General features: G+C 42.6%; 1 protein-coding gene across 3 annotated transcripts in view; it reads left to right on the top strand.

Moving 5' to 3' along the window:
- The window catches only part of tapt1b (transmembrane anterior posterior transformation 1b), a 115,890-nt gene that overhangs the window by 24,558 nt on the left and 73,084 nt on the right, over positions 1-18,248 (top strand). For all 3 annotated transcript variants that reach the window (XM_072557815.1, XM_072557632.1, XM_072557726.1), the window contains exon 3: positions 15,736-15,854. In XM_072557815.1, coding sequence (XP_072413916.1) covers positions 15,736-15,854 — 119 coding nt within the window. The remainder of the gene's footprint in view (positions 1-15,735; positions 15,855-18,248) is intronic.

Genomic DNA, 18,248 nt, shown 5'->3' with positions numbered 1-18,248 from the left:
TGTAGAAGAGAATCCTTTGTGGAAACCTTTTGGGGTGGAAAGTTGGGGCTAATAGTTCTGGGAGGGAGGAGAAGGGGTGATGGCAGAAGTGCGAGAGATGGATTGAACATGGAGGGATCTCATTGAAAGATAAAAGATCCTTTGGGACTGAGAACGTGTTTTCTCTGGTAGAGAAATCTCAAACATAGAGAACTGGTGGCTGACAGGTGGGGGAACAGTCAAAGCAATAGGGTCTCCCACTTAAAACAGAAATGTGCTTTTTCTCCTCCCTTCTGGTCATTAGTTTCTGTAATCCTCTTTCCTGCAGACCAGTCAAGTCTGAGCCATTGAATGCATTGATGGCTGAACTATTGCACACTCTCTTGACCTACAAGGAAGCCAAAGGTTTCTGAGGGAAAAGACAAAAGTGGAATTGAAGGCCAATCAAATCAACTGTGATCTCATTAAATGACAGAGTTGATGCAAACGGCTGAATGACCTATCCCTGTTCCTAATTCCTCTGTTCTTGTGAGTCAGTTCAATCCATTGAGTCTGCATTGACTCTTTAAAGGAACAGTGCGGTTATTTTGGACACCTCCATTTCTTCAAATGTTCTTTTTTGATGATTAGTGTTAAAACTATGGTCACCCACTATGAGGCAAAACATTCCAAATCCTAACAAATGTTGTACAGCAAGGTTACGATGCGTGTTATCGCTGCTTGTTATATCTGTGTAATAGCCAGAGAATCACTTGCAGTGAATTCTGTTCATGTTCCTGCAGACATGCCTTTACTGTTCTGCAAGAATCTATCCCTGACCCTTTTCTATATGTCATGCCTCTGACATAATTCAAAATGAAGACAGTTTCCACATGTATGCTCACGACATCCTGCTTTATCTTACTAATATCTATCAATCAGGAATACTGTCGCGAATAACTAACCTTCTGACATTCGAAGCCTGTCCACTACCTACGAGGCAGAAGTCAGGAGTGTAATGGAATACTCCCCACTTGCCTGGTTGGGGTACAGCTCCAACAACATCAAGAAATTTGACACCATCCAGGACAAAGCAGCTTGCTTGATTGGCACCACATCTACAAACATAAGCTCCCTCCACCATCGATGTTCAGTAGCAGCAAGATGCACTGCAAAAATTCACCAAAGATGAATTTTTGCACTTTACAAATCAACCACTTCCATCTAGAAGGACAAGTGCAGCATATATGTGAACACCTCCACCACCTGCAAGGTTCCTCTCTTTCTCACCCCCCTCCCCGCCACCTCTCCAGCCATTCACTGACTTAGAAATATATTGCCATTCCTTCACTCTTGCTGGGTCAAAATCCTGGAATTGCCTTTCTAAGAGTATTGTGGACCTGCAGCGGTTTAAGCGGACAGCTCATCATCAAAACTCCCATTTCCTTTTCCCTTTCTAATTATTCCAGAATGTCCTCTACCCAAGGATATTAAGAGCTCAACCTCCCTTGCCCAGGATTTCAATGACAACAATTATTCATATTCCCACGTTGCTGTTTGCTCCTGAGGCTTGCAGCTTTATGATTTGTGTGTTATATGTGTGCAAGCCATAGCTAGCTTGGATTTCCTTTATATCTGTTCCACATACTTATGTCTGATTCTAAATATATTTGTCTGTGAGCCTTGTTGTTACTTCTCAGTGATATATCATGGTATCCAAATTAGACCACAGTAATGGATTCTGCCTTCCTATCTAGACTGCTTTTTACCCATATTGAAGTTTGCCTTACCATGTGGTCAGCACATATTCTTAATTTGCAACTATGATCATTTTAAGTTGGTATCTTCTAGTCAGAAAATCTTACTTTTATTCTTTCCATGTCCAATTAATTGCAGTTTGTTGGATTTACTGTTGTTCCTAAGCTTAAGGAACTCAAAATCTTGTGCCCACTTGTTAAGTTCCAGTTTGTACACCTACTTCATGGATGTACTCAAATCTGTTTTATCAAGCTTTGTACACCGTTCTGGAAGTAGCCAGTCTTTGTGTTAGAGAGTTAGGTGTTACACTTAAGGTCCTATAAGACTGCTCCCAAACTTTTTTCCTGCTTTGAGACACAGGAGTGGGCAAAGGAGTATGGGAAAGCAGTCCAGAGAACGAGAAAGGAGGACATTACATGAAAGAGAGAAGACTAGACGTATGGGAGAGAAGAAATCAGTGACCAAGAGAGAAAATAATTCCACATATGCAGATAAGGGCAGTTATTGAAATTGGTTATTTGTGTCTTGAGCTGATATTGATGGTATGCTTCAAAATATAAAGGCCAAGATCTTCCAATGGAATTAAAAGTAAACTTTCACACCCTTATCACAGAGGAAGTCATGATGCATGAACACTCATAGTAATTGCCCATGCATTTCAAACTTCCAATTAGCAGAGGAATATAATTCCAACTACTTTTTCAATGCCTTCACCATTGACTCCCGTCATTGGCAGCTTGAACTAAAACTGTGAACTTGCCCAGAAATGGACTTTAGTATACTCACACTATTAGACCAAGGCTTAGAACCTGGACTGAAATAGTCTAACTGCAGAAGCTGTATCAAAGGCCACAACATGTACTTATAAATAAACCTGTTCAGTAGTTAAGACTATTGATGCTGTAAAGCTGTTCCATGTCTAGTCGCCTTTATCAATTGTGATATGGCTCTGATGGGAGTGCAATAGTTATTCAGCCATATTCCACAAGCTATACCAATAATGCACATTTTATTGAATCACAAATGGTCAATTTGTCTCTGTGCGCTACTACCCAGAACTTTAAAGAAACCTGGTGAACTTTCTTTTTATGAACTTGAGCATTATTAATTTATTATAAGCAAGATTTGTTCTTTAATCAAGTAGCAAAAATAATCAACAATTAAGTTGCTATTCAGAATTAAACTATATGTCCTTAATCCCAAACATAGATAAGACAACACAGCTCTGCAAAGCCAGTTTGTGTTTGTGGAAAATAAATGTCAAAAGAGTAACAATATCCCTGTAGTGTTAGTATGAATTGAGGTTGAGTTCTCACAGTTTCATTGATTTCTTGTTCATGAGATCAAATTCCTGAACATTGCAGAATGATGGAAGATCTTCACACCAGATTTCAGATTCAGATGGGGATAAAGTTGGAAACCCTATTACTTGAAACTTCAAGGTCTCATGAGTACTTCACTGATCTTTCCACTGCCTTTAAATTGTTTCTCACTGACCAAGAGAAGCAGATAGTGTTTTGCTTTTCCTGGCAAACTTCTCCAAAATCCATATTCAGGTCTGTGGAAATGCAGCAACTTTAGTCGGAATCTGTTGTGCATTACCTGCTAGTAAATAGCAGCTAATGCACAGTTTTCTTTGCCCTTTTGACATTTTATTTCCAATAAACTGTCTTCAAGACAAAAAAGTCTAACCTGTTCCATATTCCAGTTTCTCAGTCTCATTGTCCAAAGCCCCACCCACCCAGCCACAGCCTCTCAGTTGTCTGGAAAATCTTGACCAGAATAAAATGATTTTTCTTCAAAATGGTGCGTATCTGATCCCCCTTCTTATGAACAGATCAGTGAAGAGTTTTAACTCTCCAATGTATGATGAATGGAATTATATACTTTAGAAGGATGCCTTATAAGAAGTCATTCTGGTGTCTTTGATTTGAATAGAACAATCTGATTTGTTTGCAATGTGTGTTGAAAACGCTCATGGAATGTACTATCCAGTAGAGGGAGCAAGTGTCTTTTGAAACAAATGTTAAGACAAGCCACTGGCCTTGATTTTTGAGGCAGATATAACAGCTCGAATAACAGTAGTCACTTACCAACTGAATTGAAATTTGGACAGCAGCTTCTGGCAATCTGTGACTTGGCTAATCATGTAAATTAGGAAGTTGCTGTCAAAGACCCTCCTCTTTCCCCCACCCCCCCACCAAAGATGTGCATTGTAATTTAAAAAAAATGCTTTCCTGATCAGCCTGTTTAGAGATTTTTTTACACATCTCTGGAGCAGGTGGGTATTCGAACTGGGCATCTCACTGTCTGGGTAGAGACACTACCAATGCACCATGACAGTATCTTGCTGTATGATTCACTATTCTAATGTATTTTAACCCTTGGAACCATTAAGATCACTTTCTTTTTGGTCTCTTTTCTCTCCTCTTAATTCAGTCATTTATTTACTCTCATGGTTGCTTGCCCTGACCCAGGTGCTCTGTAAATGTTGCTGCATGGTTTGGATGGTTGACTGTCAGTGAAATGTTCCATTGGTCTAAAATGAAAATCAGTGGAGGAGGTATTATGGAGCATATCTAAAATACCACTGTTGGGTTACAGTATTTGAAAATACAGTGTTCTCTTTCCTCAGCATACTAATCCCAATCACTCTTACATCTTTTAATAAATGCATGTTAATAACTTTCCAGTCTGGCTTTGAGATTTTTACACAGTTGTTAATCACAAAACTTTTCAGCATACTTGAAATGAGTGGTGTTTTTGTGTAAATCCACAATTGGGTGTTATGGAAAATTCAAGTCTCAACCAATGGTAAATTTAAAGAAACAGATTTAATTTTAGAAGTTGTTCTATAATCTTGCTTGCATACAGATACAATCTTGAAGCAAGGAATTGGAATGCTTCTTAAATGAAGTAATTCAGCTAAATGGAGATTGTTCTAACCTTGGCTACAACTGGGTGATTTTTCTTCTGGACTTCTCCCTCCTGTTATAAGTTTGGAGTCAATTATCTCTGATACAGCAGTGGAATAGGAAAAGCTTTATGGAAAATTTACCTTGAGAACATTCTTATTCTTCTTATTTACAGTAACTGGTTATCAGTTAAATCTGAAATATATCTGACTAAAATATATCTATGTTACATAAGATGTGAACACACAAAAGGCCCAAAGGACATGAAGCAGGGATTCTTTATGCCACCCAGTGTCAGATGTACAGCACGGAAACAGACCCTTCGGTCCAACTCGTCCATGCCGACTAGATATCCCAACCTAACCTAGTCCCATCTGCCAGCACCTGGCCCATATCTCTCCAAGCCCTTTGAGCTGTATGGAAGTGTATTTCTGTCAGCCTGCAATCAGTGTTTTCCTTCTTGACACTTCTGTCACACATATGCCTTGATGCTGTCTCAAATGCCTGGCATTGCATCATGCAGTGTTTCAACTATCCACTTGTTGACCTGGCCATCTCTGTCAGAAGGTATTGTGAGCCCAAGGAAAGTCCACTGGAAAGATTGGATCTTGTCCAAAGAAGAGCGAATGTAAAGAATAGCCTATGGATGGGTGCATGATGCTGTTATAAGCATAAACCCACTCTGGAAGTTACCCATGATGCTTTCTTTTCCTCTCAAGAGAGAAGGTGTGTATGCACTTATGCAGAATGCACTTGAATAGTTCACATTGTTCATTAACCTTTGGCAGTGGTTATAGTGGTTCTTGGCAATGCCACAGATCTTGAGAAGTTCCTGGATAATCTTGCTTTTCAAGTACAGCTCCTGATCACTGAGAATCTGACATGGAACACTGAAGTAGACAAATCAATCGTGGCTAAAACTTGAGACCTTTTGGTCATGAGTGGGAATGGCTGTGTGAACTTGAGGGCAGGGAGAATGAGATGAATGGGAGGTGTGGAGCTGGAGGGAAGGTAACTCGGAATGTGATAGGTGGGTGAAGCTGGGGGTGATGCTGATAGGTCGGAGTGGAGAGTGGAGCAGATACGTGGGAAGGAAGATGGACAGTAGGACAGTTCCAGAGGGTGGTGCCAAGTTGGAGGACTGGATCTGGGATAAGGTGGAAGGAGGAGACATGCGGAAACTGGTGAAATTGACATTGATTCTGTGTGGTTGGAAGATCCCAAGGCGCAAGATGAGAAATTCTTCCTCCAGTCGTCAGATGGCTAGTATTTGGCGATGGAGGAGGCCCAGGACTTGCATGTCCGTGGCGGAGTGGGAGGGTGAGTTGAAGCGATATAGGGCATTGATGAGGCCACACCTAGAATAATGTATGCAGTTTTGGCCTCCTTATCTGAGGAAGGATGTTGTTGCTATAGAGTGTAGCAAAGGTTTGCAAAGTTGATTCCTGATGACGGGACTGACATACGAGGTGTGATTCAGTGGGTTAGGACTGTGTTCACTGGAGTTCTGTAGAATAAGAGGTTCTCATTCAGGACTAGATGGGTTAGATGCAGGAAGAATGTTTCTGATGGTGGGAGAATCTAGAGCCAAGGGTAAATCTTTTAGGACTGAGATGAAAATGTTTTTCACCCAGAGAGTGGTGAGCCTGTGGAATTCATAGAAACAGAATGTGATTGAGGTAATTCTATTTTTAAAGAAGAAATTACATACAGCTCTTGTAGGTAAAGGAATCAAGGGGTATGGGGAGCGTGGGATTAGAGTGTTAAGTTCTGTAATCAGCCATAATCATATTGGATGGCGGCGCAGAGTCGAGGGATATCTTCTATGTTCTATATTTCTAAACCTCTGGGAAATAGCTTACCTCAAAGTTAGAAGTTCAAATTTCATACTAGAGTAATTCTCCATATTCGTCTTGTTTGCCTTGAGCCTCTGACGTAGGCAATATCCATTCTTTTCTGTCCTTCACCCTGTGACTGCAGTTGTTCTTGTCAAGGAAACTGGCGAGTCCATTTCCAAACTAAAGCTTAGAGGGAAATCTGTGTAGCCAAGTGCAAGTGATGAGACTTCTTTCGGGTACAAAATGAATCTTCACGTGCAAGTGTTCAACTACCTATGGTAGTCCATGAAGTATTGTATATCCTTTCCGAACCATTCCTGTAGCATTCTCTGATTTTCTCAGCAAACTGCAGAGTGAGGCAGCCAACTGTGTATCGTGTCATACAGATCTTCCATAGTAACCCGCTAGACTAAGGGGCCCATGTCGATCCCTCCCTATCCAGGGCCTGAGCCATCACTCTGTTGCTCAGATTCTGCATCTTTGGGAATAATGTTTTGTCTAGAAAACATGGCACTTCTCTGCTTTGACTTTCAAGTTAAATTCCATCAAATAGGCTAAAATAATGTTGAGTCTTGCAATGGTCCCCTCAACTGTCAAGCCAAAGATGAATATGTTGTCTGGATACACAATGAGGGAAGAGAAATTAACATTGCTAGAAAAAAAAAAGATCTATCACACATTATGATGATGGTGGGGCCATTTCAAATCTCAAGTGGCAGTCTTGTATACTTATAAAGTACCCAACTGCCTGTTTGAAATTTCGTCTTTTCAACATCTTGTTCAGCAATGGATAGCTGTGTGCCAAATTGACACTGCAGGAATACTTTGCACTTTTTGAGAGCTTGTAATGTTTCATCAGCTCTAGATATCAAATAAGCCTGATGCACTGGTTGTTGAAGACAGTCTGACTTGCAGTGTCCACCCTGTCTCAATTTCAATGCTTATTCTGGTTCTTTGTGTGCTGTGAATCTTTTCCCCTTCCTCTTCAGCCCGAGCTCTCCATCCCCATCCGTCCTGCCAATAGTCACCTTCCTGATGATAGCTTCGTCTGTGGTCTTCTCAGTCCAATCTTTCCCCATGATGTGGATGATGTGACCCCATTCTTCAAAGAAAGTTTGAGTATTGTCACTTTAAACCTACCTCAACTCCATCTTTATATTCGCATTTCTTACTGCCTCTGTTGGGCGGTCCTTCATTATCCTGTCCGTGGTTGATTTGTAGGAGGGATCCTGGAGGATAATGTGATCAGGCAACTTCTGCAGCTCCAGGCCATGGAACCAGGTTCTCTCCTTTGCTTGCTTACACTTATAAGACCTCTGTGGTAGCTGGTCGGCTACAGCATGCTCACAAAACCTTTATCAGTATCTCAAAGATCTGCCATGGACTTCTCTTGAACATCCGTACTTCCTCCTGTTATTTCCCAGTGGGCTTACCCATACATATGTTCCACCACAAATTCCACCTGTTCACTTGCATGAGGACCTGGATGCCATAATGAACTGCTTTTGATTTTATTGTGCATCCTCAATCAGGTCTTCAGTTGTTGTAGAAGCATGCAATACAGATCTTTCTCCAAATCTGTCCATCTTTCTGTTCATCTGACCAGGAGGACTGCTTTCCTTTTCCTGTAATGTCAAAACGACGTATGTGGAGAGCCTCTGTCTGGATTTGGACTAAAGATCTTCTTGCAATCTGAATCTAAGAGCACCTTCAATGTCCCTTACAGATATTAACCAGTTTCAGCTCCTTCACTTTAGCTTGGCAAGGTGCTTTTCAATATTGTTTATCTTGTTGACTTGAAACCTACATTGTGAAATTCTGCTGGCTATGTCAGAAATGTAACATAAGATTTGAACACACTAAGGATCAAAGATCATGAAACAGTTACAATCATGAGAGAAATTAAAGTTAAGCAAGGATATATTTATAGTATTTACATTGATAAAGCCTGAAGTTTACTTTGGGTCCAGGAATCCTTTTGTCTGCCTGGTTCTTCTTCACCATGAGTCATCGTCTTCCTCCTCCAAAGACACCTTTATTTTGTATTTTAGGGAGGGCTTGTTTGACTGCACCAGCTGCCCTGCTTCACCATACCCAACTGTAGGTGGAAGTTCCTGTGTAGCTGAGTTTTCTTACTTGGTGCCCTCCCTTGGTACCTGCTGCTGAAAGTTCTGTCCCATCTGATTAAGTTACAGGCCATTCTATTTTAGTTCGGATATTAATATCAGTAGCAATAGGTTATCCTTTCAATGCAACATCTGTGTCTCTGCAGATGCCTTAGAGTGAAGTAATACCAAATCTGATAGATCCATGCTACATTATTTGTAAAAAAAAAAGAAATGGGCAAGGTTTTGTTGTAATGCTTGCCTAGAAGTCAGGTGCAGGTCCAGTATATCAGCCTTTTCTCAATTTTGCCTCTAGAGCAGAAATGTGCTCAACTGTTTCATTCCTACCTCTTATACAAATTGACTGTCGACTTATGAAGATTTCTAGCTATGCAGCTTCTAAGTTCTTTTGCAGGTTTTTTTCCAATTTTGGAATGATTAGAACATTATTTTGACAACTCCCCTTTAGTGTGTGGCTCATTACCAAACAAAGTGCCTCTGTCAAGATGGAGAGCATATTTTCTCAATTTTGATTCGTGCGCAACAAAACAAATTCCAGAAAAAGGACAGTTTAATCTTTGCAAGTCTCTTGCAAATGCAATTATCCTGTACCCAATCCTGTTTTGGCAGTTAAACTATCATAGTATGTGGAGAATACAATCCTGTCTTGTCTTAATGGATAGTTGCATTTTATGTTTGTATGTGAATCTGATTCACCCCGTTCCTTCTCTCATTCCCCCAAATATCATGTCTGGTTTACTGGAACTGCGTTTTTGTTTTCCTACTGTAAAGATAATGGAAGCCTCAACATTCCCGTATATACTTCTATTGCCTCTGTTGTACCAAAACCGGTACAGAAAGGGACGTGCGCAGTTTGTCCTTTTTTCTGATTATCAATGGAACATATTACATATGTCTATACATATTTGAATCTTTAAAATGTATGTTCTGGGAGATCCAAGATGGCGGCAACCCAGTAAATCTGAGTCTGCAGTGCTCTGCCTAAATGGGGTGCCCACCTTCACCTGACCTTTTAAATCATTCAGGATAGCTTTTGCCCAGCATACTTAGTCATTTCACATCAAACTTTAACAGTTTGGTGTTATTTTAAAAATGACTGAGGGCAAAAACTGCCGCAACTTGCAACAGGAAAGGAACCCCTCCCCCACCCCCTCCTGCAGCAGCAGGGACATCCACGGCCGCCTCGGGGGACTTACCAACGGAGGTGAGCCTGATCTCCGAGATCGTCAAACTCCAGGAGAGGATCGACACGTCCATCGAGGAGGCCCGGTCCAGGTGGGAGTCTATCTCGGTCATGCTTCTGCAGCATGACCGAGAGATCGAAATACTCGAGCAGCACGCCGGAGAGGTGGAGCAACGGGCTGCGGCCTCAGAGACTGCTGCTGAGTCATCCGTGGGTTAGGTCCGGGCTCTGGAGCGGCGAGTCCAGACCCTGGAGGAGCACATCGACCTCGAGAATCGGGGTCGTCGAAAAAATATTCGGTTGCTGGGCCTTCCCAAACGGGCAGAGGAAGGCCAGCTTGTGGGTTTCTTGGAACGATGGCTCCTACACTTATTGAAGTTCGAGTCTGAGCTGAGCCGGGTGCGGGTGGAGGGGGCCCAACAGGTTGCTGTACGCGGGCCCGGGTTGGACCAGTGCCCCTGCCCGGTTCTCGTCTGACTTCAATGTTATGAAGAAAAACAAATGCTCAAATACTCCTAGAGGCCTCCAGAGTCCTGGGGAAGGATCCCCAGGCCATGATGTACAAGGCCTCCAGGATAATGCTTTTTCAGGACTTCTCTCCAGTCGTGGTCCGCAAGAGGACGGCATTCAATGAGACGAAGAAGCGTCTGAGAGACTTAAATATTCAATACTCCATGTGATATCCAGCAACGCTGCACTTCAGCTATGGAGGATCCGTATATAACTTTGGATCACCAGAGAAAGTAAAAGAATTCTTGGACTCTCTCAAATTGACAGCAGGACTTGAACTGTATGGATAATGACTTTATTTTGCCCCCCCTTTGTTTACCCTTCTTTCTTTCTTCATCTCTCTTTCTCTCATCTTTATCTGGGGGTGGGGGGGAGCTTGTTCTTTACTCTTTCTTTGGTCTCCTTTTTATAGCTTGTGTGGCTTATTTGATTTGTTGTGGAGGTATTTTTTCTTTTTTTTCTTCTTCTTATTTAGTAGCCTAATACGTGCTGGGATTGTAGTTTTATAACTTCTATTTTGTATTGTTTTTATTAAACATACCCGGGTGTTTGGTGTAGAGGGAGGGGTGGGTCACTTATATTTAACTCCTGTTTTATAAGACACTTGAATGTATTTACTCCATTCTGTAATTCCTGGGCCGAGGGCAAGGCCCTAGCTAGGAGAGGTTATGGTGGGGTTATTGATATAGGTAGTTATGTCCCCTGGGCGCAAGGGGGAAAGTCTCCTTTCAAATTTGTTTTGCATTATTTTTATTTTGGAGTAGTTCTTAATTGTGTTGATTTAAATGTTTTAAAGAGTTTTTCTATTTGTGAATTTTCTGTGGTCTTTATTCAACGTCTTTTGGGTGGGGTTCTTCCTCCTGGGGAGTCTCTGGCTTGCCTGGACGATCATGGCTAGCCATTCGTTTAGGTGGTGTACTTGGAATGTCAAGGGGAGCAATTCGCCAATTAAAAGGAAATAGGTATTATCAAGTGTTTAAAAAAGAAAAGGTTGATGTAGCTCTCTTACAAAAGACACATCTACTTAACAAAGAACACTTAAAGCTACAACAGGATGGTTTGGTCAGGCTTTCTTTTCATCTTTCAGTTAAAAAAGTGGGGGAGTAGCCATTCTTATTCGGAAGAATCTTCCTTTACAAGTATTAAGCCAGGTAAAAAATAAGTCTGGATAGTATATATTGATCAAAGCCCTAATACATGGAGAGGAATATGGAATTTTGAATCTTTTTTGTCCCCTGGCACACCCTTTTTAAATTTGTAACAGAAATTTACAAATTTCTGGAATTTGTTCTCTAAGTTGATGGCTTTAGGGGTCCGCCATACAACTATAGGAGGAGATTTTAACTATTATTGATCCAGAGATGGATAGGTTACCTAGGAGCTCTATGGGTATATCTCTGAGATCTAGACAACTGGCGGATCTGAACAAGGAGCTAGGATTAGTAGATGTGTGGAGGTGTGTTCATCCCCAGAGTAGAGACTTTACTTTCTACTCTAACCCAGACAAGTGCCATACCAGAATTGATATGTTTTTTGTTCCCTCGACCCTTTTGAATTCGATACTGTCTTGTAAAATAGGTAATATAACTATTTCTGATCTTGCCACAGTATATAAGGAAGTCAAGACTAGGGTTGATGGGATAGGCCCCCGACATTGACGTATGGATCCTTTCTTATTGAAGGATAGCAAATTTATAAAATATTTTTCACAGGAATTTAAAACCTTCTGGGAAGTTAACTCTGGTACAGCTAGTAATCCTTCAATGATGTGGGAGACCACTGAGGCATATGCGTGAGGCTTGGTCATCTCATATTCTGCCACCCGGAAGAGACAAAAGGGAGAGCAACGGCGCCTGCTCGAGGCTCACTTGAAGGCACCTGAGACAGCGTATGTTGATAGGCCCTTCATTACTAAGCTACAAAGGATCACAGCCATTAGGGCAACCTTGAATACTGCATTTACCCAAACAGCAAAGAGGGAAATATTATTCGCAGAGACTATTTGAATATGGCGACAAGTCTGGCAGATATCTAGTGTACCTTGCCAGAAAGACAAAGGCTCCCTAAGCCATTACGTCCATTAGACAAAGTTTTGGTACCTTGACTTTTGATCGTAACAAGATCAATACAGCCTTTAGAAAGTTCTATTTTGAATTGTAGAAGTTGCAGGACTGTGAGGATAGAACTGGGAAGATGGAGTCCTTCTTTAAAAATTTAGTCCTTCTGGGCTCAACCTTGGAGCAGGTGTCGATCTTGAATACCCCCTTGACAACTCAGGAAGTACAGGATGCGGTTAGGCAGCTTCAGAGTGGCAAAGCGCCTGGGCCAGATGGAATCCAGGTTGAGTTCTATAAAGAATTTATAGGGGAACTGGCTGGGCCACTCAAATATGTACAATTACTCATATTGTCAGGGCTGCCTCCCGCCTTTGTTGAGAGAAGCAAATATTTCTCTCATGCTTAAGAAGGGAAAGACCCCAGAAGATTGCTCTCCATTTAGACCCATATCCTTGTCAAATGTGGACTTCAAAATTCTTTCGAAAGTGTTAGCATTAAGACTGGAGAGGGTCTTACTATACATTATAAAAGAGGACCAGACAGGGTTTATAAAGGGTCGCAGGTCAACTAATAATATTAGAAAGGTCTTAAATACGATACAAGCCTGTCAATCGGGAACAATACTGGGTTTAGTTGTCTCCCTAGATGCAGAGAAGGCATTTGATCGGGTAGAATGGCCCTTTTTTTTTATATGCTGGAAAGGTTCGGTGTTGGAGAGGTCTTTACTGAATGGGTTTCAGCATTATATAATGATCCCAAAGCAGCGGTGATCGCCAGTGGTTTAAGTTCGGATAGCTTTAGTGTTGGCAGGGGATGTCGTCAGGGATGTCCTCTTTCATCATTACTATTTATGTTAATGATTGAACCACTGGCGGAAGCTATATGGACTGACCCAAATATAATGGCTCAGAGGGTTGGATCGGGCAAGCACAAAATTACTCTGTCTGTGGATGATGTCCTCCTTTTCTTAAGTGATCCTCTGACACCCATGTCTGTTTAATTCAAGTGGTCGATCTATTTGGTAGATTCTCACGTTACAAAATCAATTTCGTGAAATCGGAGGCCATGCCGATGGGAGGTCTTGCTAGTATATCCAATTTATCAGACAGATCTTGTTTTCCCTTTCGGTGGTCACTAGAAGATTTTCTATACTTAGGTATTTTTATCACTCCAGTATTTGATCAGCTGTATAAAGCCAATTAAGTACACTTATTAGAGAAAATAAGGCAGGACATTCAATGCTAGGGAGATCTCCCAATATCCTGGTTAGGCAGAGTAGCCTTCGTTAAGATGAATATTCTACGTCGTCTTCTATACCCTATGAGAATGCTCCCCTTGATGCTGCAGAGACTGGCATTGTGTAAGCTCTAAGGCTGGCTCGGCTCCTTTTATTTGGAATCATAGACAGCCCCTTATCAAATTAGAAAAGCTGCAGCTCCCACAAGCAAGGGCTGGGATGGACTTTCCAGACTTCAGGAGGTACCAATTGAGTTCCTTATTATCTTATATAGCTGACTGGGTCTCTTGTGACCCACAATCAATCTGGTTAGATATTGAGACCTCCCAAGCAAAATGTCCCCTCATCAATCTATTATTTATGAACAAGATGAGTGTTATTATGGACTATTGTAAAATCCCTCTTGTACCAAATACAATTAAAGCCTGGAGGACAATGCGACAAGATGAGGGTAACCTGCAAAAATCCTCCCCTTATACCCCTATAGTGGGAGCATCGGGATTTCAGCCAGGGCTGACAGATGCTACATTTAAAACTTGGAAGTCCAAAGGTATCTATTGCTTTGGAGACCTGTTCGATGGGGAGGTTCTGATGTCCTTTGAACAGCTGCACCAGAAGTTTGGGCTGCCTAACAAAGACCTTTTTTGGTATTTTCAAATACAAGACTTTATACAAAAAAAGACCACACTGCAGCTTTTCTAATTTTTGATGGGCGCACTGATGGGTGGCACGGTGGCACAGTGGTTAGCACTGCTACCTCACAGCGCCAGAGACCCTGGTTCAATTCCCGCCTCAGGTGACTCTGTGTGGAGTTTGCACATTCTTACCCTGTCTGCGTGGGTTTCCTCCGGGTGCTCCGGTTTCCTCCCACAATCCAAAAACGTGCAGGTTGGGTGAATCGGCCATGCTAAATTGCCCGTAGTGTTAGGTGAAGGGGTAAATGTAGGAGAATGGGTCTGGGTGGGTTACACTTCGGCGGGTCGGTGTGGACTTGTTGGGCCAAAGGGCCTGCTTCCACACTAAGTAATCTAATACTGATAGTCAATCCTTACAAATCAGATAGGGAAAGGAGAGTGCTAGGGCCGATGGGCCACCCTCAGTCAGTACTCTTTATCATTCACTATACAATACGGTCTCTAAGGACATGGAACAATTATATAAAACATGGAATCAAGAATTAGGGTTGGAAATCTCTTTAGAAATGTGGGAGGACATCTGGGAAAATGCCAGAAAGATCTCTGTCTGTAACAGAACTCAGGCTACTCAATTAAAGATACTTCACAGGGCTCATATGGCACCTGAACGACTTGCAAAATTCAAGGCGGGAGCATCCCCAATGTGTACTAAATGTAAAATAGTAGTTGGCACTCTCACACATTGTCTATGGGTATGCCATAAGATCCGTAGGTATTGGGATAGAGTAACAAATGCCTTGACAGAGATCTTGGGTACAGAGATTAGATTGGATCCAATGTCCCTACTTTGGGCTCTTCAGATTTTCCCTCCATGGATGTATCCTCTCCTTTTGTGCGAGGAAAAGTATTTTGGTGAATTGGGTAGCTGAAGGCCCCCCAGAACTTTCAAACTGGCACAGGATAGTCATGGAATATATTCCCCTTGACTTCCTCACAAATATGGTGCACCAAAAAACGGAATTATTTTATAAAACATGGCAGCCCTTTTTGAACTATATCGAAACAGATATTTCAGCCATATTGTCCAGGGCTTTTGTTTAGCTGTGGTAGTGGTTATGGCTGGTTTGGGGGCCCCAGGGGAAGGAATCCCGTATAAATACGGGTTCTATTGTGACTTGATATAAATCTATTTGGAGCATGTATATAGTTATTTAATTGCTTTGTTGTTTACTGTTAGTAATGTATAATATCCTATTTTATGTTTTGGTTGTTTGTAAAATCGATTAGTAGTTAGTTGGGTTTTTCTTTTTAATTTTCTATTGGTGCTGTTCTTATATTGTAAAGTGGAAAACACTTGTTTGTATTATTTTTGTTCTTTTGTAAAAAAATCTTAAATTTTCTTTTTTCAATAAAAATACCTATTTAAAAAAAGTATGTTCTAATGCGTAGAAATTTGTATACTGTTAAGTTTCTTGTGAGAGCCATTTTATGCTTTGATAAATCTTTCTTTTTTTTCAGTTAATGTTTTTTGGATTCTTCCTGTGCCTGGATGCCTTTTTGTATCTCTTTACTCTACTACCATTGCGAGTCCTTCTAGCCCTAATGAGATTTATTACTCTCCCCTGTTGTGGCTTAAGGTAAGCTTTCTGTTGCTATTACATTAATTATTTGGAAAACCTGTATGTTGTGAATAATTAGGAGAAAGTGAGGACTGCAGATGCTGGGGATCAGAGCTTAAAAATGTGTTGCTGGAAAAGCGCAGCAGGTCGGGCAGCATCAAAGGAGAAGGAGAATCGACGATTCGGGCATAAGCCCATCTTCAGGAATGAGGAGGGTGTGTCAAGCAGGCTAAGATAAAAGGTAGGGAGGAGGGACTTGGGGGAGGGGCGTTGGGAATGTGATAGGTGGAAGGAGGTTAAGGTGAGGGTGATAGGCCGGAAAGGGAGTGGGGGTGGAGAGGTCGGGAAGAAGATTGCAGGTTAAGAAGGCGGTGCTGAGTCTGAGGGTTGGGACTGAGAAAAGGTGGGGGTAGGGGAAATGAGGAGGCTAGAGAAATCTGCATTCATCCCTTGTGGTTGGAGGGTTCCTAGGCAGAAGATTAGTTGCTTTTCCTCCAGGCGTTGTGTTGCTATGGTCTGGCGATGGAGGAGGCCAAGGACCAGCATGTCCTTGACGGAGTGGGGGGGGGGGTTAAAGTGTTCAGCCATGGGGCGGTTGGGTTGGTTGGTGCGGGTGTCCCAGAAGTGTTCTCTGAAACGTTCCACAAGTAGGCGGCCTGTCTCCCCAATGTATAGGAGGACACATCCGGTGCAGCGGATGCAGTAAATGATGTGTGTGGAGGTGCAGGTGAATTTCTGATGGATATTGAAGGATCCCTTGGGGCCTTGGAGGGAAGTGAGGGGGGAGGTGTGGGCATAAGTTTTGCATTTTTTGCGGTTGCAGGGGAAGGTGCCGGGAATGGAGGTTGGGTTGGTGGGGGATGTGGATCTAACAAGGGAGTCGCGGAGGGAGTGGTTTTTCCCGAAAACTGAGGTTGGAGGCGGTGGATGGGAGATCCTCATAATCCCACAACCCCGCACCCCCGTTTCTACCTCCTGCCCAAAATCCACAAACCTGACTGCCACGGCCGACCCCATTGTCTCAGCCCAATCCTGCCCACCGAACTCATTTCTGCATACCTTGACACGGTCCTGTCCCCCTTAGTCCAAGAGCTCCCTGCCTACGTTCGGGACACCACCCACGCCATCCACCACCTCCATGATTTTCGCTTCCCCGGCCCCCAACGCCTTATCTTCACCATGGACATCCAGTCCCTATACACCTCCATCCCCCATCACTCAGGTCTCAAAGCCCTCCGCTTCTTCCTTTCCCAACCAACCAACCAGTACCCTTCCACTGACACCCTCCTTCGACTGACTGAACTGGTCTTCACTCTGAACAACTTCTCTTTCCAATCCTCCCACTTCCTCCAAACCAAAGGAGTAGCCATGGGCACCCACATGGGCCCCAGCTATGCCTGCCTCTTCGTAGGATATGTGGAACAGTCCATCTTCTGCAGCTACACTGGCACCACACCCACCCAACAGTCAAGGCAAAAGATGGAAAATTATAGGCCAATCAGCTTAACCTCGGTTGTTGGTAAAATTCTAGAATACATCATTAAGGATGAGGTTTCTAAATTCTTGGAAGAGCAGAGTCTGATTAGAACAAGTCAACATGGATTTAGTAAAGGGAGGTCATGCCTGACAAACCTGTTGGAATTTTTTGAAGAGGTAACAAGTAGGTTAGACCAAGGAAACCCAGTGGATGTGGTCTATCTAGACATTCAAAAGGCCTTTGATAAGGTGCCACACGGGAGGCTGCTGAGCAAGGTGAGGGCCCATGGTATTCGAGGTGAGCTGCTGGGATGGATTGAGGATTGGCTGTCTGACAGAAGGCAGAGAGTTGGGATAAAAGGTTCTTTTTCAGAATGGCAGCCGGTGATGAGCGGTGTTCCGCAGGGTTCGGTGCTGGGGCCACAGCTGTTCGCATTATATATTAATGATTTGGATGAGGGAACCGGGGGCATTCTAGCAAAGTTTGCCGATGATACGAAGTTAGGTGGACAGGCAGGTAGTACTGAGGAAGTGGGGAGGCTACAGAAGGATCTAGACAGGTTGGGAGAGTGGTCCAGGAAATGGCTGATGGAATTTAACGTGAGCAAGTGCGAGGTCTTGCACTTTGGTAAAAAGAATAAAAGCATGGACTACTTTCTAAATGGTGAGAAAATTAATAAAGCCAAAGCACAAAGGGATCTGGGAGTGCTAGTCAAGGATTCTCTAAAGGTAAACATGCAGGTTGAGTCCGTGATTAAGAAAGCGAATGCAATGTTGTCTCTTATCTCAAGAGGGTTGGAATATAAAAGCAGAGATGTACTACTAAGACTTTATAAAGCTCTGGTTAGGCCCCATTTGGAGTACTTTGTCCAGTTTTGGTCCCCACACCTCAGGAAGGACATACTGGCACTGGAACGTGTCCAGCGGAGATTCACA

Source organism: Chiloscyllium punctatum, chromosome 1 (assembly GCF_047496795.1).
Source record: "Chiloscyllium punctatum isolate Juve2018m chromosome 1, sChiPun1.3, whole genome shotgun sequence".
Taxonomy (NCBI): Eukaryota; Metazoa; Chordata; class Chondrichthyes; order Orectolobiformes; family Hemiscylliidae; genus Chiloscyllium; species Chiloscyllium punctatum.
Note: the sequence above shows the minus strand (reverse complement) of the source record. Positions and strands in the feature narration are given on the sequence as shown.